General features: G+C 38.1%; 1 protein-coding gene across 13 annotated transcripts in view; it reads right to left on the minus strand.

Moving 5' to 3' along the window:
- KDM6A (lysine demethylase 6A) overlaps window positions 1-26,681 on the minus strand; it is a 147,010-nt gene that overhangs the window by 113,606 nt on the left and 6,723 nt on the right. For all 13 annotated transcript variants that reach the window (XR_006167369.1, XM_042810496.1, XM_042810491.1 and 10 more), the window contains exon 3: window positions 968-1,076. Coding sequence is in view for 12 of the 13 variants with exons in the window: in XM_042810496.1 (XP_042666430.1) it covers window positions 968-1,076 (109 nt within the window). In the remaining variant the exon portion in view is untranslated. The remainder of the gene's footprint in view (window positions 1-967; window positions 1,077-26,681) is intronic.

The following is a 26,681-nucleotide window of genomic DNA, read 5'->3' on the forward strand; positions in this document are numbered from 1 at the left end:
AACCATAATTGCAGTTAGTATGTTTAATAATTAAGAGTAACAGAATGAAATAAAACTTATTCACACTTTATTATGCAATGCACTTCTATACACTCCACAATCACTGGAAGGTTGGCAGCAATCAGACACTGAGCTGATACGCAGCCTGGAATGAACACACAATAGCACAACCTGAAGATCTTGCCCTTATATCTCAGTCAGCAACACAGCAGGTTATACTCTGCAATCATCAGCACGACCATAAAAGCAGCCTACTGACCTCCATGCAATGAAGAGCAAGCGTTTATAAATTTCTATGAGCACTGGCTGAAATAATGGCTTAAAAAAAACCAAACACTTTTTAATAATTGGAAAGCCTGATGAAATAGACCTAAGAAACCAACACCTACCCCAAATAAAATCACAGTTCCATACTCCCACTCAGTATTTAAAACAGAACATGAAACACGCATTAAATGCCATCTTTTTCTCTTCAATTAGCATTTTTCAGCCTTGTATGATCTACTGAGACTGCAAACAAACACGAAAGCACAAACCCAGTCTAAGGCACTCATTCTACACAACTCTGCCTCTTGAAACTGTTACCTTCTGAAGTTTCCGAGTTTCCCATTTCAATTAAGAACCCTTTCAAGGTACAGGTTCAACTCTGTATGGTCACGTAGTAGACCAGAAAAATGAAACAAGCAGTGTGGCACTAATATATAAACTAAATAAACTTCATACTCATATCTGAACGAGAAGTGTATTGTGCTTTTTTTTTTTTTCTTTCCCCAATTAGAACTCAATTTAGAAATGGCTAGTAAGTTAAAATACAACTGTGTTTTTCATCAGTCTTACTATGCTACAGGCTCTGAAATATAGTACAAGCCATGAAAACAGTGAATTACCCAAATGTTTTGTATTCTATTATATCAGCCAATATTGGAAATGCTAATAAATAGATAAGTAAATAAACAAACCACCTTACCTTTTGGATAATCTTCCAATAAGAGGTTGAAGTGACCTAACTGACAAAAGAAATCAGACTCGACCTTTCCTTCAGCTTTCAAAATTAGCGATTCATAGCAGCGAACAGCCTGAGAAAAAGAAATAAAAGGTTGTCAAAATCTTGTATTTAACTAAAGCAAATAGTACATTTTCTGAGCAATAACGCATCTTGTTGCTCTCCAATGGAAGAAGCCCATCATCTAAATAACTTGCAGTTAGCATTGTTTATCAAACATAAAATGTAGCATTTAAGACAGAGCAGTTTCAGAAATTCAAATCTTCTAATGAGCACCAAAAGCAAACAAACAACTGAAGATCTGTCAACTTCAGAAACGTTTGCTCTCCCAAACACAAATTTCCATACCTTGAAAGTCATTGAAAATAATCAGTCATTTTATTCTTATTGCTTCTGACTTTTATTCCTAAAGGAATCACTTTTCATCATCCTAAGCATTTAACGAGTTTTTGCTAAACTGAACAACACAGTACCTCAACGTGTTTTTTTGGACAATTCATGTAGTCTAGCATGCGTTTTCAAAGATCTGACTCTTCACATACCGCTGTCATGTCATAAAACGCACTGTTTACTACCTTCCATTTACTACATAGTCACTTCAGACTAAGTATCACTGAAGTTAGAAACCCTGAATCCAACAGAAAAGAATTTTGAGAGAAGTGGTCCTACAAGTTTCTAAGCAGCACTCACAAAATACGTTCTGCCCAGCAAAGGTAGACTTTCATAAAACTATTATCTTCTATTCATCACAACAGTCATGATCTTTGACCTCTCCTACTCTTACCTCATGACCCCACTGACAGGTTGGGAAAAGATAAATTCTTTCAACTTCTTGAACTTCCCATCAGTTTCTTGATTTTGAACATGCTAGCCATTAAGGTGAAGTAGGTGAACAAACTTAAATGGGTGGGATGAAGTGAGTGAAGGTCCTTTGCACCGACAGACCTTCAAAGCTCTCAAAAACTTGTCAGAATTCCAGTGAATTCCAACTCCAGTTGGCTAATCCCAACTTTCCACCAACTCATGGCCTAAACTTCCAGTGCAGCTGCCGTGATGAACTGCTTGACTTTAATATACTACCACAATCAAGAGACTTTAATATTTAACATGAAATGGCAACTTAAGTCATCTTATTAAAACTGTAAGTAACTGGGGGACAGCAGGAAGGCAGAGGCAGCACGCCAACTATCCCTGCAGTAGTCCAACTTGTAAATCATTCCGACCGTATCTGTGATTTACTTCATTAAAAACTTGTATTAATACTCAAAATGAGAAATTCCAACAGCATGAAGAGGAAATACTGTCAAATAGTTAAGAAAACACCAGTTCATATTTTTCATTAATGCTGCAAATTCTGCCCTACCAAAGTGATCTAAAAAGACTGATTTTGTTGACGATTCATCAGAGGTACTGCTCCTTTACTTTTACTCCCACCACTAAAAATACCTACTGAAGTCAGCCAACTCTCAGTCTAAAGAAAATTATCCCTAGAATCCAAACCAAGGCATACAAGCTTGAATTGAATTTCTTAAAATTATTACATGTTTGAGTCAATTCTCAGCATTCAGGTTTATCCACTGAACCATCTGCAATTGCAGTTATATTTAATCTTCGGGGTTTTGTGCCTCAATTTCTCTCCCCACTTTTTGGTCTTATCTCTGGATTGTGCAAATCTAACACAATTATTGCTGCTGCCTCTAACGCTACTGTCACAATTACAATTTGTAGATAGGACTTCCATTTTCCAACGATGTGCCATAGCTGCGGTAGTCGCTGAAGAGAATACTCACACTTTGACATTTTCTGAAACAAATGTTTTGTCTTTATAATTCAGTCACTGCACAGAGCATAAAGAAGCCACTACCAGAACTGTCAATATACAAGATTTATTGGAGAAGAATTTGGAGAGAGTTTATTTCTTTAACTACTGGTATTTTAGGGGAATTTAACTTCGTGAACAAATATAACAGGATTTTCCCATACAGCATCTTCAAGGAAATTATAAACATACACATTTTAACAACTAGGCATCCAGGGACCCTTGACACTCTCCCTGCCCCTTCTCAAATAAACGCACATTAGAAGATGCACGAGAAGCTTCTGAAACATTATATAAAGTAGGGATACCAAAAGCTGTGTCCATGCCTTTCACAGAACTCTGCCCAGCCCTCAGCGAGGCAGGTTTGTCCTGTCTTAAAACATGCTCTGAAAATACAGCTCGAGCATCTTGCTGACCCTGCTGTCAGCAGAAGGAAAGGCACAGAACACCAAAGCTACGAAACAGAACTTCCTCTTGAAGTAACAGTTAACTGCTGGAGCAATCTAGCTATGCCATCAAGCACACAGCCTCAGATGATCTCTAACCGACAAGCAACATTGCCAGGAAAACAACTACACTTAAGTGCACTCATACTGGGGCTGGTTATTTCATATGAATTTTCAACTTTCTTCTAGCACATTCTCACCAAATGAAACAAAAAACAAAAGCAAGAGCACCCTTTGCTCTCCATCCCTGGTGGAACACCTGAGCCAAGAGGAGTCACCATACAAATGGATTTACCCAGTTTCAGTCCTGGCTGAGAAACCTTCTTGCTGATCAAACCCACCTGAAATCATTTTTATAAATAACAAGTATCTACCAGCACAGATAATAAATTATTTGTTAGCTGAATTAACAGATTCAGCAAGAGATGAAAGCATTTTCAAATGGGGAGGTCACAACTATATGCATCCACATATGGCTTCTTTGAATGAGTAATCTAAAGATCTCATTTCAGTGGCTCTGTAACTATAAAGGTCAGCTACGACACCACCTGTGCAACGAATTTAAATCATTCTGGTACACTGAGAATTCTGCAGAAGTTGTAAATAAGGTAAATAAAAACAAAACCCAGATTCCTAAGTATTGTTATAAATCAATACAATGTGGAGGAAATAAGCATACTCAATGAAACCAGCCTTGAAGACCACTAGTTTTGACAAATTAACAAGAGGGAGAAAGATTGTGAAATTATAAGGAAGATTGCTACACAGCATCGTATGCTTCCTTCCATTTGTTCAAGGCTGCGTGGAAAGGGAAACGTGAAGAATTTAAGAACATGGCAAAACCATCACCTGCAGCTGCTCTGCAGTATGGCTGTCTGAGCAGAAGCAGGAAACAAATTCAGGAATGGCTTCAGGAAAAGAAGCTACGGTTTGAGATGGAAAAAAAATATATATATTTTTATATAATATAATTTATATAATATAATATATCTATATTTATATATAGATACATATAAACAATAATGCCCACACGATATGCCAGCTGCCTGATTAAAAGCAAACCTAAGCAACACACATGGCCAACACTTCTAACAAGATGGTTATGAAACAACTTTTATGACATCAGAGCCCGTTACTGTGGAAATTCTGATTCCACAAATTCAACAATCATTTCCTAGGGCAAGATTAAATACAATTTAGATACAACACATACTTCTACGTATTTATCAACTAGGAAAATGCTTGCATAACATTCCTATTGTTTAGGAGAGAAAAAAAAATTCTTAGCACTTTACAAATAACAAAAAAAATCCCACCACCAAAAAAAAAAAACCACACCACTACCAAATCCCTGTATGCTCACTACTTATTACTTCAAAGGGGAAGGAACTGGATTCACTTTTTCCCTCTTTTGTGAGATCTTTTCATTACATTTCTGCAGAGTACTGTTTTTTTTCCCCCACCGAACAAAAAAATAACACAATAAAGCAAATGCCTACTTTGACTATTAAGAACATGATTCCTTTTCATGAAGAAAAGCCTCTAGATTTGGGAGTATTCTGTAAGAAAAAAAATAATCCAACAGATAAGACCAGAATTTGAGGTATGATACACAGGAGTCACTGATAACATCCTACAGTTCTACTTCATAAAGGAGAAGGTAGGGAATGTTATCTCTGTTTCATCTATCACAAAACAACAACAACAAAAAACTTTACTACTTTGGTTGTAATAATTTGTACTCAAACACTATTGAACATTTTTTAAGGGAAAAAACTTAGCACAGCTTTTCTGAACAGCTTATAAAGAAAACAATGTCTTAGGAGGAAGTTTTTCACACAGAGGGTGGTGACGCACTGGAACAGGTTGCCCAAGGAGGCTGTGGATGCCCCATCCCTGGAGGCATTCAAGGCCAGGCTGGATGTGGCTCTGGGCAGCCTGGTCTGCTGGTTGGTGACCCTGCACATAGCAGGGGGGTTGGAACTACATCATCTTTTTGAGGTCCTTTTCAACCCAGGCCATTGCACGTACACTCTTTCTCACTCTTGCAAGCATCACTGACCAAGACGAAAGCAGCAGGAGTATATGGCTAAACATAGCTACTTATTTTTAATTTTTCAATATATTAATGGTATGAAAATGCAAGAATGCACTGACGCAGAAGATTTTTACTCAAAATAGAAAAAGACAAAGACAGAACCACAGAAAGCCGAAAACTAAATTAACTGTTCAAGAAAAAGCAGACAACAGTGTAAAATGCCAGATTCAAACCCTGAGATGTTCCTAGAGCCTTAAAGAACACATTAAAGTACAAAACACTGTTGTAAATGTACATTAAAAAAACAAGTCAGTTGCTTCTTCTTTCTAAATGTATTCTGAATGATCTGAACATATTGGCTTTGCATGCAGCTAACAAGAACTGCAAGCAAGAAGGAAATTTCAGGTGAAAAAAAAAAAAAAGGAAAAAAAAAAAAAACAGGAGACACCAGCACACTCTTCACAAATGGAACACTAAACATAGAAATAAAATGTTAACTAGCTCCTAAGGGATATTTTACTCTTCCAGAAAAGAAAATAATTATATAGATAGTGCTGGATACTGAAGTGATAATTATACAATCTCTCTGACCAGCCAGTCCAAGGGACACCTGCAGACCAGGAAAGCAGAAGTCCATGTACATCCCAGGCCCATTCTCCCCCCTTCAGCATCAAAAGCAGATGCTTTCAACGCCTGCTCTTCCATTCCTTTCTCCATGCCGCAACTGACTGAAATGCATGTTATTTTCAAACAATGATGATAGATATCATCCTAAGAGCCTCTTGATTTAGCTCTAGCTCCTGCTCAGCAGCAACACAAGTCTGATCAAGGCTACTTTAGCACAAGCAAAGAGAAAAAAGGCCCAAATTCTTTACAACTGCTTTTTCTCCTATCAGCAACTGGCTAGATAAACACCAACTCCTGGGCTACAGATGACTTAAAAGAACATTTCATATACATCTACAAAGAAAAGCATACAATTCATATTTGATGAAAGGTAACCTACATTAATTCAACATATCCTTCAGTAAGGCTCTCTTTTTCCATATGGATAGCACAATACTCTTTCTTAGCTTCCCTTACTTGCTTAGTATCAACTCCCAACAGAGCTTTCAGGACTTCTTTATAATACTCACTGCGAAGCTCATATTGTGTTATAAATAAAGTTTCTCTCTCATCCTAACACAAGTGAGCTCTCTCCTTGTATTTCAAATGCAGGCTGTATTATATAACAACCTCTGCATGGCTTTTAAGCTCAGCATGCCGGGCACAAACATGCTCATGCCCAAATCAGTCTAGGCTTCAAGGAGAAAAAATACTTACTGAGGTCTCTGGTAATTTTGATTGTTTTTTGCAAAAAAACCCATAATATATTTGAATGTCAACTCTGATCTACTAACAATACTAAGATCATTTCAAGTCCTTATCATTTCAGGGACAGTAAGCAGTTTATAGCAGTGGAAACTGATCCTCCCCATGCACGATTTTTCTACAGATGTATCATCAGCTTTAGCCAATTCGTTTTCCCCTGACTATTGCTCCACGAAATTGTACATGAGAATAAACACTGCAAGCAAGAAAGAAGAACAAGCAGTTACACGTTAGCATAACTCAATGGAACCACTGCTGCAGTGGCTTTTCAATGGTAAACTATCATCTGAGAGAAAAAAAATACTTGTTGTCAGTTTTATATAGAAGTAGAAGAGAAAGCTGAAGAAGCAAAGCAGCAGAACTAAGGTCAGGGCTGCTGAATATAAAGTCAAAATTAACACAAACTATTTGAAAGATGAACGTCACAAACAAAAAAACATTGTACAGACTGGAGTGAAAGCAGCACACTATCACCATTAGAAACAAACAGTACAATTTTAAAAAAGTAATTTAAAAACCTAGTGCAGAAAATAACATCACCAAAACAGCTCTACAGTCTGAGGGAGAAAGCAGACAGGAGTCATCGAGAGAGTTCTTCCTGAAGCCATTTATCACCATTTATCAGAAGTGGGGGACAATAATTCATTAAAAGCACAGAATTGCAGAGAAGCTTACGAACAAGCAAGCATACATTCAAATGACAAATGCAGAAGAGTGACATTTTAGCAGGGGGTGGAGAAAAACAAAAACACAAAGGTGCCATCACTGAATCAAGAACACTTGATACTAATGCTAAGATTCTGAGTCCTTCCTGTCACCAGCATAAACTCCATAATGAAGGCTTCTTACAGAAACACAGGAAGCTTGCTGGTTTGCAGCTGACACTGTCCATAATAAAAGTGCATTTTGATGAAAAATTACTGACTGGAGTTGATGTTCAGGATAAACTTCAAGATCCAAAACCATTTCATTCCACTGTATTTACAAAAACTCTTGCAAATATATAAATATATGTATGTATGAGTGTACACACACACTGTACAGGAAATTAAAACAGATTTTCAACAACCACTGAACAGAATGTTCTCTCCTCTGTCCTTGGAAAACATTTCATGATCTGGAAACCCAAGAGATATGACAAGTATTGTATGGAATTTCATCGTTCCAAACCCTGCATTCTACTTTTTTTTACTGATGCATGGATTCTCAATTTTATTTAAGCAGGCATTAGATTTTCTGTAGGCAATTCAAATGACTGATTTTTATCAGCATATAGGCAGATTTTTAAATATAATTACCATAATAATATAGTTTCCATAATAACTATCTTTTGAGTAAGATTTAACACCTTAATTTAGCAATTGCTCTAAAGCTAATTAATTATTTTTACTACACAAACTTTTGAACTACTCCATCTGATTGTGTGCTAGCAATTCTTAACTATACCAAACAGCACAGCACAACTGAGGGGCACGGGCATGATTCTTCCAAACATTTAGACAGTTAACTCTGATGGACTAACTTATTCTTTCTGAAAATCTTACATCGGTCATATCCGGGAGGATAAATTTTCCTGTATAGACTTTAGTAATATTTTACATTATTATTTCAACTAAATTAGATGTCTGTGTTACTAGTTTCACGGTATAAATAAAATGTTGGAAATACAATTAAATCTACATGGCAGAGGGAGGAGGAAGGTAAAAAAAAAAATCAATGAAAACCAGACGGCATTAGTAACTGCCTGCTTTGCTTAAGGAAAAAAAAGTTAAGATTTCAGCTGTTATTCATGCAAAAAAACTGATCTGGTGGTTAAGTCTTGGGAAATGCAACAGTAACTATAAGCTACCATGAACAAAAGCAGAAAAGAAAGAAATGAATAAAGCAGCTTGGAGAAAAAAAAAAAAGTAATAATAGTGTTAAAAATATAAAAAATACACATATGCAGAAGAAATTTTCTACCAAGATTCTGATGTAACACACGTGAAAATATTTGGCTTCAAATCGAACAGAATTTGTCAGTGCTGTTTTCTAAATGCAAAGTAATACGGGGGAGCAACAACTATAAACTATTAAAAAACTCCACCAAATGCTGTTAAAATTGCACAGTTAGAATTTCAGGCCCAAAAGGATTTAGTAGCAGAGGTGGTTCAACTTTCAGAAATAAATATTACTGGTATGAAATATGAAATAAGTATGAAATATTTTCATACTTATGTATGAAAATACAAGGAAAAGAAGATTTCTTTTCAAACAGATAGAGATGAAGCTGTGTACGAAGAATGTTAATAGGTAGGAAGTATGAAATTTTCAGCATCACAGCAGATACTAACTTGGTAACACGTACTGTAAGACACAAAGGACAAAAATTCTGTAAAGGGAAGGAACATTTTCAAATACTGGAATGTTATTTCCAGGATTCTCAGAATGCTGGCACCTTTCAAATAGACACAGCTATCACACTAAGAACGGCTCCCCACAAACGTCTTCTATCTTATCACTGCAATCTCAAACAAGGGTATCACACAATGTACCTTTTCCACAGCCACTCATATATACTCCTCTGCTGGCTGATTAATTATGCTTAGACAATGGGAAACCCATTCAACCTTAAAGCCAGCAACACCGGAATATAATCAAATGTGCATGAAAAATAGCTTGCATACAAAAATATTTTGGGCAAGAACTTCATGCCCAGTACCCTTGAACAGCACCACAGTAATTCCCATTAAGAGCTGAAGCCCTTCATAGTTAACACATGCAAATTGCCAGCCTTATCCCAAAGCTTTCCCAATTTCATGTGGTATTCTGAAGCAAGGACAATTACAGTGAGGAAATGAGAGGAATACAATCCTCCCGATGCAGTCACACAACTAACCAGCAGTACCACTACTGAACAGCAAGGCTAGTGAGCCACATTCAAGGAAAGAAATAAGGCCTGCCTGTACAACACAGCCATAGCGAGTGTGGGGGGAGCGCTCACACAGATTCCAGGGTGATGACAATACACTCAAGTATTTCTCAGGAACTTGCCAACACAGTCCTCTGAGAAGAATGGTGTTGTTAGCTTTGTACTGCATCTTCACAGGCAACACATCCCAAAGAATTCACTAACTGTGGGGTAACTAGCTGTACTGGCTGTCAACTGACACTGCTTTCATTAACTTTCAGCTGAACTTGGATATGAGAGCTCCTTCCAGAACGTGTTTCCCAAACCCTACCTGATCTGCTGATCAAGAGATGGATATTGACCAAGACTAAGTGAAAAAACATGCGTGTATCAACATTCACATTGCTTCTCCACGTATCCGTGTGCTTCTAGAGATGCTATTAAGAAAGCAAAGGCTGTTCTAAAGGATACCGCTCTTAGTAACCACAGCAGCTCAGAATTCTACTGGCAATAGATTAAAAAGGCCAACATACAAAAACATATGTATAGAAAAAAAAAAATCTCAAATTCCTTTTCGCTCCTCACTCCCCCCAAAAAATTACAAACATTCAGTATGACCATTCATCTAGGATATGAAAGACTAAAATTCGGGATTTTCTCTAAATTAAAGCAAAGATTTTAATTACAGTGGCCAGTACTCAGCATGTGCCTTAAATATCTGATTGCAGAGACAACTTCCTCACCTCTCGGCCAGAAGTCACCACAACGATTTATAGTAGAAGTGAAGATGAACAACAAAGGCTGAGCTCTTAGTTATACACAGGGAACTCAATTCTACCTAATATTTCCCAACTCACAGGCAGAGTGTAACGCTGTGAAGACAAGGTGGATTTTGTGATTAATTACATATATACATACACACACATATGTATGTAAGTGGACAAAGAGGAATGCAATTCATTAGAGAAAAGCCCTGAGGAATTAGAGGCCATCTCACTATCCACTTTGGCTGAATGCTAATAAATTTAGCCTGTGTTGTAATTTCTAATCAACTCCATCACACCACTATTTTTTCCAAGAATTATTTGCAAATTCTCTTTTCTATCATGTCCAGCTGCATAAGGTACAATATCCCCTTTCTGTTGGACTTAACCTGGACAACTTAATGCATAATACTCCAGTACCTGTGGTCAAGAAGCCACCAGTTCAAACTATATACAGAATTCCTTGTCTTTGAGTGCACTTCCACAGTCAGTTACATCTAACTCTTCAGTAGGTAAATCTAACTTTATAAAAAAAAATACTAGGAGACAAAAACTTAAACCTCAGACAACAGTCAACTGCAGGTTTTTTTTTTTATAAATTTATCCTAACATATATCCAATTCTCTGAACCAGCTAAGGTTCTCCAAAAAAATAAAATTACTTACTGGAGCTTATACACAGTTTACTGCTTGTATTGTTTTTAGTATATTTGCCAGTCCCAACCTGCATGGCAAACAGGTATTTTTAGAAGCTGATTATTAGCTATTTGTAGATTTAAAAAAAATATACGAATATGCACAAGGCAAGTAGAATTCTATTGTACAGAAACCCAAGGTTTACTTTGGCATTTACGGTGCATTGTATCTACGCTGACTTTCAGCATCCTGAGCACCAAAAACACTTGTCTCTCAGAACTGGGGAGAAAATTCAAAATTCTCTGAGTGACAATCTAACTACTGCAAAGCACTTCATAAACCCACAGAAATGTGAGCTCCATCATCAGAGATTGGAAATAGGACAAAGTATTCCAAAAGAACAGATGCACAGTTTGGCATTTAATGTCAGGAAGTCCACAAGCTATTACTACCACTCATAAACCAGTGTGCTTATGTCATTTGTTCATCAAATACCTTTGAAGATCTCCTAACATTACTGTAGGGTTTGCATTTAAAATGAAATGACAGAAGTCAACAACATGTATTTCAAACATCTATTCATACATGTCTCCTCTTGATGGATGTACTGTATTCAACTGGATTTACTCCACAAAAGGTGAGGTGTTTGCTAAGTTAAGCAGCTGACTCTTCAACTGAAGCTGTAATGACTCAGGCCTTTAGTTGGAGAAGAACCAATTCCATCATTGTTCACAGTGGCAGACATCATTAATTTCAAGTACATGTTACTGCAACAAATCTCAAAAAGACCTTCATCAATTAGTTTCCAAAATGCAAGCAGATTGAGACTGCAAAACCACCATTATGTGACCCAGGGCATAAAGCTACTCAGGGAAGGACTCACTGGCCTGAGCACAGATGATCTTTACATTGTCAGAAAACACACTGATGAGAACTGCAGTTAACAAAAACACTCCTCAATTGAAGAAAAGATCCACTACATGGAAGACTGGACTTTTTCCAGTATTTGACCCAAAGAATGGAACACATAATCATTGGAAGAGTATGACATCTACCCTGGATATGCAGAAAGGTGCACACATTTAAAACTGCCTTTATTAAAAAGCTAAAAGTCACCATATACTGTAAAAAAACATCCCAGTTAAAACAATTTGTGAAGGAGTTGCTCCCTAAACAGGTAACGTGGAAAAGAGTAAAACCAAACAAGTATTTACAAACCAAGCATGACAATATCCAGCACAGAGTAAAACTCTAAAGATCGTGCTGGGCACAACTGAAGAAGCAGCAAAAAAAAAAAAAGCTCAGGCAGAATACAGGATAGCAGAAGTGCGTAAGGGAGAATTCGTGAGTGGCAGTGAGATAAAACCTTAGAGCAATGACAGGGAAGAGAAGCAGACAGTTCACCATTTGCTCACAGCAGAACTGAACATCACCACTTTCTGCACTGCCTATCACCTCATTCCTGCTCCACCTGGCAGCAGCAGTCTTCCTGTTATACATCGCTTCTCCATGGATCACTTCAATCGTGCCAGTCACTTACAGAACAGGTAATTAGCCCTCTGCTGTGAATGTGCAGGGAGAATGAAAAATAAAGGTTCCAGAGTCTGAGAACATTCGAAAAGTTTAAAATACATCAAATCAAAATTATAACTCTCAAGTTAAAATAAAAGGCAAAGGATAATATGCAAGTCAGTCCCAAGTGTCAGTCTTTTTAGTTCCTTCACTTAAGGACATCAACTGTAGACAAAAGACTCATTTTGCATAGTTGTCTGAAGTAACAGCTTTATTCATATCTACATAAAGCAAAAACTACCACTCAGGACACCTATGGCCAACCTTATGCAAGCAACAGTACGTTGTGTAATCTTCACACCCAGGTTTGAGAACATGACTAACACGTGCACATGAGAAATTATTTACGTTGTCTATAGGTGACAGGTGGAGAACTGGCATCTTAGGAGGTGCATGTGGCTACACCATGTTATGAATGTGGCTCACAGGGGCAAAAAACTGCTAACTAGTGAAGCCTCTGCAGTTCTGCAGTGCACGGAAAGGCTACAACTGTTCTCAGCCTCTTGGCCAATTAGCACTGAATAAATAGAGAAGAAGCTGCTCTCCTGGCTGGAGCAATCAGAGCCAAGCAGCAACAGCGATGGTGGGGGCAACCAGGAGAGCTGCCTTCTTAACTCTGGGTCCATCCCTTCCATGAGCCAAGCAGGTGAAAGAGCTCTGTAAAGTCTTTGACAGCAGGAGACAGGGAGGCCCAGGTCTGAAGAGAAAGTGTGAGTCAGAGACACTGAGCCTCAAAAGAAGGTGACAAATACTCCTAGAATCAGAGCAGAGAAAAGGGAAAACACATTCACAAATTACAAGCTGCAGGTATAAGATTCCAAATTTTTATTGCTCTCTTCAAAGGCAAGCCATACAGAACTGATTCTTAATTTATGGTATGTAGAACAAGAAAAAATTTAAGAAAGCTTTTTTCTTTTTTTGCTAGACACTTAAACTGAAAGTATTTGTGAAATATTAAAATCAAGTACTGTTAAAATTTGACAGCACCTGTTCATTTTATTTCCCCACTCCCAGCTGTAAAGATTTGGCAGCCCACTTGATGCTAGGTCCTCTCACGCTCAGGTAAATTAAAAGGAGCAGAACCTCAACCACATTCTCCTTACTGCCCTAATATTAACAGTACAGCCAAGCTCCTGCACATGAGACCACAAGGTGCAGCAGGCCTAAGTACATTTGTCAAAGTTTATTCATTCTGTGTAATAATGGAATGGGATTTGAGATGACAGTTTCTGAAACAGCTTCCTGTGCTTTGTTTCATATAGAGTCCAAAATGCTTTCATTTTTTCTGTGGATCAGATGCAACTCTACTTAAAATCCACTTTCACAGGTATTTTACCGTGTCCAGGAAACACGAAATACAACACAGTATTACAGAATTTTACCTCTGAAGTACACTGATTGGTGGCAGTCTATCAATATCTTCATATTTACAGAGACACCATATTGGCTTCGGACTGAATTTACAGTATTACTTTTGGTCTGTCAACTATAAATGAGGTGAGGATGGTACAACTTGAAAATACACTTACGAGAATGCCACAGCTGCATTTTGCAAAGGCAAAACTAGGAGGCATGCAGCAGTACTTTATACATCCACAGAAGCCCGTGAACTCCTCAGAAAGCTTGTTAAAACTACTTTGACAAGTCAAGTATGTTAATTATTGGATTTAATGCAACAAAGCAAAATGAGTATATGCTGCCAACATAAGACAGATGAAAGAAAGCATACACAATTCTAAAATCAACAGACGATAAATTTCCTGACAGTGATAAAATGAGGTCACTGTGTTAAGTCTGACCAGTAGTGTGCCCAGCCCACCGTCCTGTCTCCAGATTCACTTCAACAGAATGTGGATTAAAACATAAGAAAAGGCGAGCACAGCCTTCCCATGAACACACATTCTTGAAAGAGAAACAAAAGCAAAAATGTTGCATATAACAGCATTTTATTAATACTTTCACAGACTGTGGAGCATAAATTAGTTCCGAAACTTCCTGAGCACAGGTATTAATTGATTTTCCTCCCACTAATTTGTTCCACTACTTCTTAAACCGTGTTAAATCATTTAACATTAACAACACACTGTCACAACTAGTTCCACAGATTAACTGCAAGCAACTGTCTTCCATTTGTTGAATTCGCTTCCTCGTAGCTTCAGTTGCTGCTCTCCTAGTACAAGAGATGGGGAACAACCCCATGTAAAGGCAGAAATATTAACAACACCTTGGCAGCTCTGACCAACAGCATTCTATGTAATTTCTCCATGTTAAAAAATATAAATACATCCAGACGCAAAGATAAGAGGAAAGACGTTTCTCTCTTGAAAAAGGAAGCCAAAACAGCTCAAGTTACTTAGGTTAACAAATCCAAAACTAGCACAACTCTTTTCTACAAGTACCAACATGACAAACATCTGAGAAAGAGGAGACCTATTTCAGCCTAGCAGCAGTGCTGACAAACTAACGAGTATGAATTCAAACTGAAAATTAAAAAAGGATTCTGAGAATTAGAAAATTAGGATTTTCTTGTCATTTACATAACAACAGTAAAGGCAAAGGAACAGTTTCACTATTAAGACTGTGATATTTCATAAATATAACAAGATCTATGACATAACTGCCTGCAACAAGATGGGATAGGCTTCGTAAACAGCTGGAAATTCTCATGTAAACCTATGTATTTTGTGTTCTCTCTAGAAGACTCTGCACAGGATTTCTGAAAACAATTTCTATGAGTGCAACAGACCAATACCAATTACTTACTATAAAGAGCTAAACTGAAACAAGGGACTTATGCCCTTGAGGCTCTTTTGGATGAGAGTATTTGGGAAAGCCTGGGGAAGAATGATCTAACATCTTAAGATTTCAAATAATCCAGAAAGGAGGCAGCCACATTTTCTGAAAGCGCAGAGTGCAACTACAGACCCAAAACTACAGATAATATTTGAAATCTGGCCAGCCTCAGATATAAATACATGTGGGATTCAATATTTTCAGTTAACGAAGGAATGCAATTTTTAGCAGATATATCTAGTTTATTAAGAACTAAGCTCACCTAGTTTGTTTTTTCATTTTGGCATTACTCTAGCAAGATGGGTACTAACACTGCAGGTACTTTAATTTCAGCTAAATATAACTGAAGCTTCCCATCCTCATACAAACTACATTTCTGTACACAAAGGTAACCACCCTTCAAAACCCATTTGTATAATAAATTTCTCCTAGACTTGAAGACAAGTTTTCATTTGGCAACTCCCAAAAAAGAAAAGTGATGGCGTAAAAAGTAAGAACATTCACAGAAAGTCGGCAGCATCACACATTCTGTGATACGCTTCCAAAACTTTATGTAGAAAATAAAAAGTTTCTTGAAGCAAAAATTGAACAGCTATTCCTAACTTTCTATTAAGTCAAAAAAAACCGCTTAAATAGAGAAAAAAGAAAAAAAAAGACTGGATATCCCTTTACAAATACCTTCAGATGTCTCATGCCCAGCATGTGCTGCCACCCAAAGCACGGTACCAAATAAGCAAACAGCTTTCTGATCTCGAGAGCTAGAAATAACATGCGACAAGTAAAGCAGGCATTCAGCATTCAGCAATCAGAGCAGTTACATCAGCAAAGGGTATTTTTAAAGGTTTTGTTACGTTCAACTGCCTTCTCAAGTTTTCTAAAAGTGCTCCAAGTAACTGTTCACAGCATTTTTCTCCCAAAGACATGCCCATCAGCATTCAAATGGGCAGGAGAAAGGAGTCTGCTTCTGCTGCATCATTCACCAAACAGGTAGGCTTCTAACTCGACTTGCTCTTCTTCCCAAAACACACTGGAACAGCCACTGTCACCTAGAACTCTGAAGCACTCCTAGTTCTCAAGAAAACTCTGATTGATGATTTTCTCTCTAAAATGAAAGTGGTTTCAACAAGATCAGAAGCAATTGACAGATGAAGAAACAGATCAGCAAAATGCAGCATTATAGTTGGATTCTACTGTGATTTTTGTTCAGGACTTAGTAATGAATTGAATAATTAATTTATTACCCATCTTCATTAAGTCTGAATCTCAGCTCTGTCTCTGGCAGACCACTGGCACACTACTTTACAATTTGAGAAGTGCTATTTTCAACACTTACATCCTAATGTTACTATTTGCTTTCAGTGTCAAAAAGCCAACACTGTCTAAAGCTACACTTGTATCACTATCCATCCACAGTGAAATCTACAAGTAGTGATGAATTTTATACAAATGATGACAGTGATATCAGAAAACATAATATAGCTTCTAAACAGGAATCGCATCTCTAGGTCATTGAAGCAAGTTTTAAGAGCAGCAAGCTAAGTTCAAAACCACAAAAGTCTTTGTCAAAATTTAACAGTTTTCTGATTATAGTTAAGTAGAATCCTGCTTGCATGAGGTCTTTCAGAAGGTTTCAAACAACCAAGTAATATCCTGAGAACAGGAAATGCATGTAACCACAGTTCTGTCTGACAACAGTCACTGGGCAGCAGCTACCAGCACTCTAGCTGTGGAAGGGCTGGCTGTCCTCTACAGTTAAGGTATTAAGCAAAAAAAGTATGAGTTATGGTAGCAGTGATGTAACAAAAAGACTTTCCCTTGAGATACGTTGTGAGCCTGACTGCTGACATGATCAAATGGAGGAACACTCCTGTGCCTTAAGAAAATCGCTATGATTTATTTAGCAGTGCCATATTAAGCAGGAGCAATGGGCAGGACACCAAGCAACAGTGGTGTCCCTGTACACTGGGATGGCAAGCAAATCTCAAAGTAGGTTGTAAGGAAGCAGATCGGCAGGTAGGGGAAAACGAAAAACAAAAAATACCCAACTTTACAAAAAGCAGAGCAGGTAAACTTCCCAGAAAGCAGCCTTAAACTTGAACCATAACAATGCTACAGGCAGCTACTCTCCAGTTGCAGAGGATGGCAAAAGGAACACGCAGCATACATAACATACGAAATGCAACATCACACTTTGAAGTCAGAGCTGAAGTTATGTCCATAAGTACAACAATTTCATTTCCCAGTTTTAAAAGTCTTGCTATACCAGCCATGTAGGACAAAAGACAGCAAAGTTAACTGCATAAACTAACAATTTTTGCTGACAACACTGAATTTGCACGTCCAGGGGAAGGACAGAAGAAATAATCCTTTCTATTTCTATTTTTCTGTTTCTATCTAGAGAGAGTGCATAAGGCAAAGCCATCACTAGCTAAAGGATGCTAAGCAATTCTCAAGTACCCCCTCTCCCCCCAAGAACTGTGCTATAACTTCAAAACACTTACGGGTTGTGCACTCAAAATTCCTCCCCAAACAGTTGGGCTTCTTTCATCTCCACAACTCACTTACAACCGCTGGCACTCAGAGTCCATGTCTTTGTGTGCCAGATGTAACTAACCAGTCTGTTCCTACCTGACATACAGGTGTGCAGATGGCACAGTGCCTTCTTCTGTCCTGTGATCTCCTTTCTTTCCTCCATTACACAGACTGAATGAAGCAAAACCTTTTGTATTTCAGAGTATAGGGAAGAGCGCACAATCAATGGGGACATTTAAATTCAAAAGTGGGCTACTTCCCAAAGCCTTGGGAGATCTCCTTCCATTGTAAACAATAATTTTAAGCAGCTTATGATTTAATTATGCATGGCCCACGCTATACACTACCTCCAACCCCACTGCACAACTGGGATGTGCTAAGACACCTCCAGAAATACCACTGGGGCTCAATTTCCTGTGTTAGAGGTCCCCACCCACAGCCAGCTCTGCCCTTTCTTTCCTCCTCCCATGCCAGTCACATACTTTCTGTTACTGTCATTCTGTAGAGTAAATGTGGAGAGTAAGCTTCCTTAAGGGAAGGTGGAGATCTTCAACATTTTCAATATTACTAATTATTCCAAACTAATTTTTCTAACATTGATGAGTACAGGCCTCCCTTTCACCCACACCCATTTTATCACTACACACAAGCATGTGACCCACACCTCACACATCTTGACACTGACAGTGACAGAGGGCTTGGCACACAAACAACTTGAGATAAAGCTAGAAATGCTGGAGGGCAGAGAAGGGTGTAGGGAAAAAATGAAATGGTTAACTTGTTTTAGAGGTCAGGAGGTCAACATTATGCAAGCAATGGAGCCTTAAGCTCTAACTGCTATTAGCCAGCCAAAGAAAAGATGACTTAACAGACCTACAGCTTCACTCAGGCAACTTCATGGGGACTTTTCTGTAGTAAATGTCAACTGGCAATGGAACCTTCACTCATCTCAGCTCAATTCCCCTAGCAAGTGGTACAGAATAGCACTTTCCAACAGGTATCCCTTCTCCGAAGTTCAGGGAATCTTTCTTTAAGCTCTACATGCCAAGAAAGAGATCCAACTGAAGGGGCAATCAAATGCCAAAATTTTCATATATGTGAAGGAAAAAAAAAGTCCCACACTTCACTTTCAATGTGTATTTTAATGAAGGATATAACTCATCTTCAAACAAAGAGAAAATTATTCAGAAGTAACATTAATTCCTTATCTGACTGTGGAAGAAGAGGCAACACCACAGTATCTGCCCCTCTTGTTCAGCGTCTTCTAAACAAAATGGGAATCTGTTCTATTTAAATGAACTACCAATTTAGCTTACATTACCAAGTTACATAAATGTTGCATCATCTTCAAAACATATCTGTTTTTAATAATGTTCTCCTACCTGCAAATCTAAGCAACACTAGTCATTCCTCTCACACTGTGGATTTAATCGCCGTCTGTTTTCCAGTATTTTGTCTAAACCAAGTTAAAAACAGGACAAATGTACTAGCTTGTAATCAAAATGTAGATTGACACAGCAGTTTCAAAGCAAAGAATCTGCACAACAACAACAAAAAATCTTCACGAGAACTGTGCAACACAACATACACTAAAAACACATTTCTCTTACATTATCATGTCATGATCCTGGTGTGGAAGCTTCACATATGCTAAGTGGAAATCTCATAACTTGTGATGCACCTTTAATGAAGGCTCTAATAAATGTTACAAGCTACCACTTTACAACAGTTTCCATCTAGAGAATTAGAGAGTGGCCTGGGTTGAAAAGGACCACAGTGATCATCCAGTTTCAACCTCCCTGCTATGTGCAGGGTCACCAACCACTGGGATTCTCCACACAACCAGGCTGCCCGAACCATAGTCAAATCCTGTGCGGTTGTTTCACAATACAACATTACACAGCTTTTCTGGTCTCTTGAGATAATAAGCAGCAAGACCCCATTGGCCTGGGCTCTAACTTACATTACTTGTAACATTTAAGGTTGACTGGAATTCTTTATTCTTTCGAAAACACAGAAGATACTGAAAGTTGAAAATAATACAAGTAATATCACAACAGCACGGACAGCCACAGCTACAGACATCATCTCTGCTTTTAGAAAATCAGCTCTGCCCTTCCAAGCTGTTTGCCCATACATTAGGGTAAGAATAAAAAAAATAATAATAATAATCAAAGACCATCCAACCAGGACAGCAACAGAGAGCTCTTACGCTTTTGAATCTGACACTGCACGTAACAGTGCAATGATGCTAACAGTAACTTGCATGTAGGGAATGCCAAGTTAGAGAAAATGCCAGCACAGCTGTAACAGCAGACTACTGTCCAACTTAGATTCAATTGTGAACATAAACGCAGGGGGGTTATAGGTATTTGATAATACATCCACTCCAAAACTCGTGTACCAATGTACACAGGTACAAATAGATATTACTCTTCAGTCAATGTTGTTTTTTTGCTGTTTTTTTTTTTTTTTTTTTTTTTTTTTTCCCCAATTTAATAAACTGGCAAACAAAGGAGCTGAGCAAAGCAAGTAATCTGCTTATGAGAATGTAAGAGTTAATCACTTTCAGCAATGACACGACAAAAATCCACAAAGGTTCTACACTGCTATAGAAAAATTAGTGAAAAGAAGTCATGAGAGCAGAAGTGCTTTTTTTCTCCTTTGCAGTTGTCTGAAGCCCGACAGACCTCAAGCCAGTCATTAATGAATTGCTTTGAATCAGTTTGTTCCATTTCTGAGTTTTGATTCTGGAAGTGAAAAAGGCTCCAGGGAAAAAGCTGTGAAATGACCTGTGGTGAGACCTGGCTCCCTGTTTCAGTCAGTAAGTCTACAGATCTGCTTATCAGCTCCTTGTGAGGCACAATTTCCTGGTGTTAGAGAATTCCTACCTACTGGTGCTGAAGAAAAGAGTTAATGGACTGGAGCCAGAGCTTCACTATTAAGGAAGCTGCATTCTAATCTCCTTAACTAATATTAAAAAGCCAAGAAATTAAAATAATCTCCAAATATCAAAAAGCTTCCCCTAAAAGATCTCTGCTGCTTGCCTGGACAATCTAAAAAACCTTTTATTTCTATAAATAGAAATCAAAGCAGAGTGGTCAGGCAAAATCCAAGAGAGCTTTGGAGTGCATTGCTGGGCCTTCTCAAGAAGCAAAGTTGTCCAAATGTGCACCTCAGTTCCACAGGTGCCACACATTCCCTGAATTCTGAGAGCTTCCTGCACACAACAGCTGTGCTGACCCATTCTCATTTTCTCAGGAACAACAACATTTTCATCTAGAAATCATTCTGAAAAATCACCCCTTCCATCTAAGTAGCAAATGCTAATCTAAAGAGAAGGGCATGAGCTACGTCATTGTTTCAAACTACCAAGGACTTGGAATAATAACCAATTAAAAGAAAGCAGTACAAAAGATTCTCTTCTCGGTGAATATAAAGGAGTCATCAATTTGCCCAAATTTTTGGCCATAATATAAGCAAGATCTAAGTTCACAACTGGCATCACTTGAAAACATCCTACCACTCAAAAGCAACAAACAAGCTGCCACAGAGGAAGAGAATCAATTAATGATAAACTTAAGATGACAGCGTTTTTACTGGCAGGGATTAAATAGATTGTAATATTCCAGCTCTAACTTTTTCCACACAGTTTTGGGTCCACCTATGTTCTCAGATTAACTGAAGACAACCTCCAACACACTGGGCACCAAAGCCCAATGTAACACCCCTATCCCCATCGCATGCTATTATCTCAGGAATCTGTATACAACCTTCCACAGTTCCTCCAGCTACCCCAACCACATCTCTGCAACAGCTTTCTACATCACAACGCAACTTCTGCTGTGCTTCCATTGCCTCTAACACAATGTGATCCTTTCCAGGTCCTGTTCAACCTTTAGGACTACTAGCAAATTATTTATATCAAAGCAACTTCTTTAAAAAAATGCCCCACATTGACACTATGGGTAGAAAAAAATATAACAGCAAAGATGGACGGTGTATAATTAATCCAAGAAAACCATCAGAACTAAAATTCTCTAGCACATGAACTTTCAAGTTAGGAGAGCCCATTTAAAGGTTGAAAATGAGACCTTATTCTGCTCATTAGTTAACATAGACTGTAATGGTCTTCTGTCATCTCATTTTACACAGACACCAAAACTGATTTCTGCTGTAAACATAAGCCCCTCTAAATTCTCTCTACACGTAACCAAGAGAGGCACTGAAACCACTTAAACTACTCATTTCCTCCACACAGTAACTACAGTTAAGAAAGCCTCCATTACAATCCCAAAAGGTAACTCGCTATTTAAATTATGTGCGCTCTGATCTTAAGAGTGCATTTGAGGATTTTCACAGAGGTCACTTTCATAGCTGGCTCAGACATACATCTCTTTCATATCTGTTTTTGCCTTATACAAACTATTTACTTATTTCATCACCTCTTAAGCAAGGAATAGAAGAGTACGTGTTGTTCTGATTCAAAACTAGCTGAAAAACAACTTCTAACGAGATTTCCAGTTTTTCTTTAAAGCTACATTCACCCTTTGAATCAAGGAAGGGAGAAATAATAACTAATTTCTCTCAGATTTCATAATTTTCCTGCTTTTTTAATTATTTAGACCACAAAAGCACTGTAAGCCCAATTTGCTTATCTTTTTTAAGAGGTAACATTTGAAATCAGATAATCCTTCAGTGTGTTTCACAATGTGTAAGTATTAATGAGATCAAAAATTCAAAGGTTCTGGCCTTCCAACCATTAAAACCTTAGAGAAGGTAGAAGAATTTAAGAAGAAAAAAAGAAAAAAAAACAACAACAACAACAAAAAAACACATAACACAGGTTTGTGCATCCCAAGGAAGACCAAGAATGCATTAAGTTTTAAGAAACACGGTGTTCCATATCTTAAGACACCATATCTGCAAGCTGCCCAGAAGCTCTTTTATGGTTTACCAACCAATGTATTCAGTTTCCATACTTTATTATTTCCAGTAACATTTCTCTTTTTCTTTCATACCAGTGACTGCTTATGGCACACTTTATAATGCTATGCAAAGGATGTCTTACGTTTTTCTTACCCTTCACTTCATCCGGTACATTCTCTACACTTCGCAGCATTGAATTATACGTTACATCTCCTCTCCCTTACTCAGACTTTCAATTCCACATTTAAGACTATTTATTTCCCTTTTAAATTAACCGCCTATACCTTCCTCACTTGCTCAGCTTTCTCCACCCTTCAAATCTATAGGCAGGAAAACATGACACGAGGACAGACAGACACGTCAGTCCTCTTAGCCTTCATTTTCACCTTGAGGAAAAAAAAAGCAAAATCTATTGGTTTCCCAGCTGCTGCACTCCATTAGGTGGCAAGGGCAGAGGGAGGAAGGGAGGCAGCAGCAGAAAACAAAGGTTTGGACACTGCAGTCAGTGCTGCTGCTAAAGGAGCTGCTTCCTCTACCAGGCCTTAATCTTATTTCAAAAATGGGAGAACACAAGCGAACCTAAAGTATGTAACTCTTCTTAGGCTTTCTCACACCCTTGCTAATCCTTCTTCAACTTCCTTCTGTCTATTCTGCTCCTGTTTACCTTGCTTTTGAAGTCATTTGAAGCAGGCAACATCACCATCAACAGCACAAATGCTACTCGAAGTCAGCAGTAACAGTTAGATGGTAGCCAGGATCAGCTTTCAGGTAATTGCTAGAAAAAAATACTCTGATTTTCACTGCTTCCCAGCCACCCACATTTTGTCTGCATCACTTTATCACCTATTGCTTGGCTTCCTCATATTTAACAACTATCCTTGTCAACCTCTCTTTCAGTTCTTTTGTCTTAGTTTCAGCTGGAATGCAATTGTGTTCTTCAGAGTGCCTGCTAAGATGCTGTGTTTTGGTTCTAGGAGAAAAACACTGTTGGTAACACACTGATGTTTATAGTTGCTGCTGGGCACAACTGTACAGAACCAAGGCTGTTTGCAGCAAAGGGCCCAAGGAGCTGAAAGGGAAGAGAATCAGGACAGCTGACTTGAACTGGCCAAAGGGATATTCCATACCACAGGACATTATGGGGAAGGAGTTTTGAGCAGAGTGGCAGTTCAGCTCTCTCTTTTCTACTGTTGGAGGACTAGCTGGGCATCGGTGAGCAGGTGATGAGCGATTGCCTGTGCACCACTTGTACATGCGATACACATTTATACACACACAGCCATAACTATTATTCTTTTCCTTTTCTCTTAGTTTTATCTCATCCCACAAGTTCCACCCTGTTTTTATTTTCCCCCAATTCTCTCCCCCATCCCACTGCATAGGGGGAGAGTGAGCAAACAACTCCGTGGTGCTGAGCCACCTGTAGGGTTAAACCACAATATCCTTTAACTGAAAATCTCTTCCTTTTATTGTAACACTATATTGTTTCCAAAAAGACTTTCCCAGAAGGACGTTTCATTTCTCTTCTTACTCAAAAGCAAATGAAGACCTCACTTTCAGAAGGCATAGCTTCAAATACAGTTTATAAAGTATACAGCCTGGATCCTTCAGCATCTTTCCCCTATTCAGAGCCACGTCGATAAAAAAAATAAAAAAAAAAAAAAAAAAAAAAAAAAAAAACCCTTCACAAAACTTTTTCAGCTTTCTTCCGCAGTTCTGATCACACATACACTGCATTCTTTGCTGCTCAGATCAACTCAGATGTGAAACCGTCCTAGGTTTCATATTGGCAGCTACCTTCACAAAATGCTAGGTCTTTCTTCACAGAGGGTAACGAAGCCAGGTCACCACACTCATTCCATCTTCCCTCCTCAGAAGGCATATACATAACCCCAGCAACTTGGGGACCAAGGGACCAACCCTTTCTGCTTCAGCAACAATTCTGCAAATAACTTTTCCAGAAAGTGTCAGGTAAGCAGAACCCACACTAGATTCTCAGATCTTTCACAGTTAAAACAACCATGCATCCATTTTTGAGTCTGCAAAATAACCTGTACTGTTTACATTTTTTTTTAATCTGAATCAATTTGCCAGCTTGGTTTATTGCACAGGCCCCAAAATGGTTTCACTAGAGCATATGAGAAGCAGCACAGGAACAGAAACACACAGATTAATTAAGAATTAAGATTCTGTTATCCAAAGGGAAAAACAAAAACAAAAAACAAAACAAAACAAAAAAAAAAAAAAAACAAAAAAAAAAATCCACTACCTAAAGTCTTAAATTCCCTATTTCCCACTAAACACAAGATTTACTTACTTACAAACAAGTTTTCAAACCACAAAATAATGAAAATAGTGCTCACATAAGAAGTTAAAATGGCAACCTCAACTTCAATGTAAGGAACATGATACCACAAAAGCAAAAAGATTGATGGGCTCCATTTTAGAAGCCATTACACTGGAACATTTGACTAATGCTAAAAATGATATCCCAAAACTGTTCAGAACTTTAGAATTCTCAAAATGCAACCAAAAATTTAATGAAATGCATATTCACGATTCAGTCTACTTTAGAACTTAATAACCAATCTATGAATAACTTTCCACAAAATACCATCATGAGAAAAGGAAATTACTTAAAGCATTTTAACTGACAACAATTAATTGAAGAATATACCACAAAGGAAATTCAGCTATAGCTTATAGTGTTCTAGCTGTAATTCAAGACACACTTTTAGTCACCCCCATTAAAAATACCTCTAATTATATATCTTAATTAAAGAAGCTTCTTCCATGAATGCTATATAGTAAATGCAACAACCATAAAGGAAGCTACTTTGTCAGAACCGCTCTGATGGTAATCCATGCATCCTTTCACACTCTGAAGTGAAAGTATCTGAGAAAGAATGTTCTTCAACTGCCAAACACACCTAAGGGACATTTGTTCATTAACATGGTGCTCTTATCTACACAGGGAACACTATTCTATTAAAAATATTATCTAGTATCAAGATTAATACCTGACTCACTCGCTGCAAACACCTTACACACACCAGCTGATTTTGAAGGTGTACCATTCAGTAAACTCTACCCTCATGCAAACTGCCATATGTCACACAGTACTTTCAGGGGTATCAGCAGAACTAGTCTTGAAAGCAGGCTTTGAGCAGACCAGTCCAAAAAACACATTCCTCAAGAGAAATTACAGCTGCTAATGAAATTGCTTTATTATGCTTATCTGAGAACCAGGAAGATGTATAATAAAGTAAGAGAGAAGTTAAATACATCACAAGACTTCCCTGGTCTGACAAACTCAGATTAGACTTTCTCAAATGCAGTTCTTCTCCTTCCTCAGAAGGAACTGCACAAAACTTGACAGCCTCTGTATGGCTCCATACAGAACCACTGAGTTGAGCACTGTCTTTTTTTCTTAACTACAGAGAGGTATTCTGCCACTGAACAGGGGAAAGCTGTTAGCAATTGTAGGCCACTGGAAGTTTAATAAGCATCACTTCCATCACTTCTAGTGGTGGAGATACATTATTCAAACGCTGCATTCCAAACATCATAGCTGCAGGACCTCACCAACAAGGGAGATCCCAACAGAAAGTAACTAATATCAAAGCTATAGGGCAAACACAAGGTATATTTGAAACTAAGGGACTGACAGATGTACACGTAAACCTACCTACGGGCATTGAGAGTGAGCATAACAACAGCTCAGCTTCTGGAATCATATGAACAAACACTAAAATCTGTCCCCCTGCTCAACAGAGTATTCACAACTCATCCGCTCAGTTCATTTCCACAGAAATTCATCTAATTCCTTTAAGGGTTTTACACAACCATTTCAATTTTCATAAACTATGTATTTGTTTCCCTTCCATCT

The sequence above is a fragment of the Centrocercus urophasianus genome, unplaced genomic scaffold (genome assembly GCF_019232065.1).
Source record: "Centrocercus urophasianus isolate 14NV4802_14NV808 unplaced genomic scaffold, USGS_Curo_1.0 seq_12, whole genome shotgun sequence".
Lineage (NCBI taxonomy): Eukaryota > Metazoa > Chordata > Aves > Galliformes > Phasianidae > Centrocercus > Centrocercus urophasianus.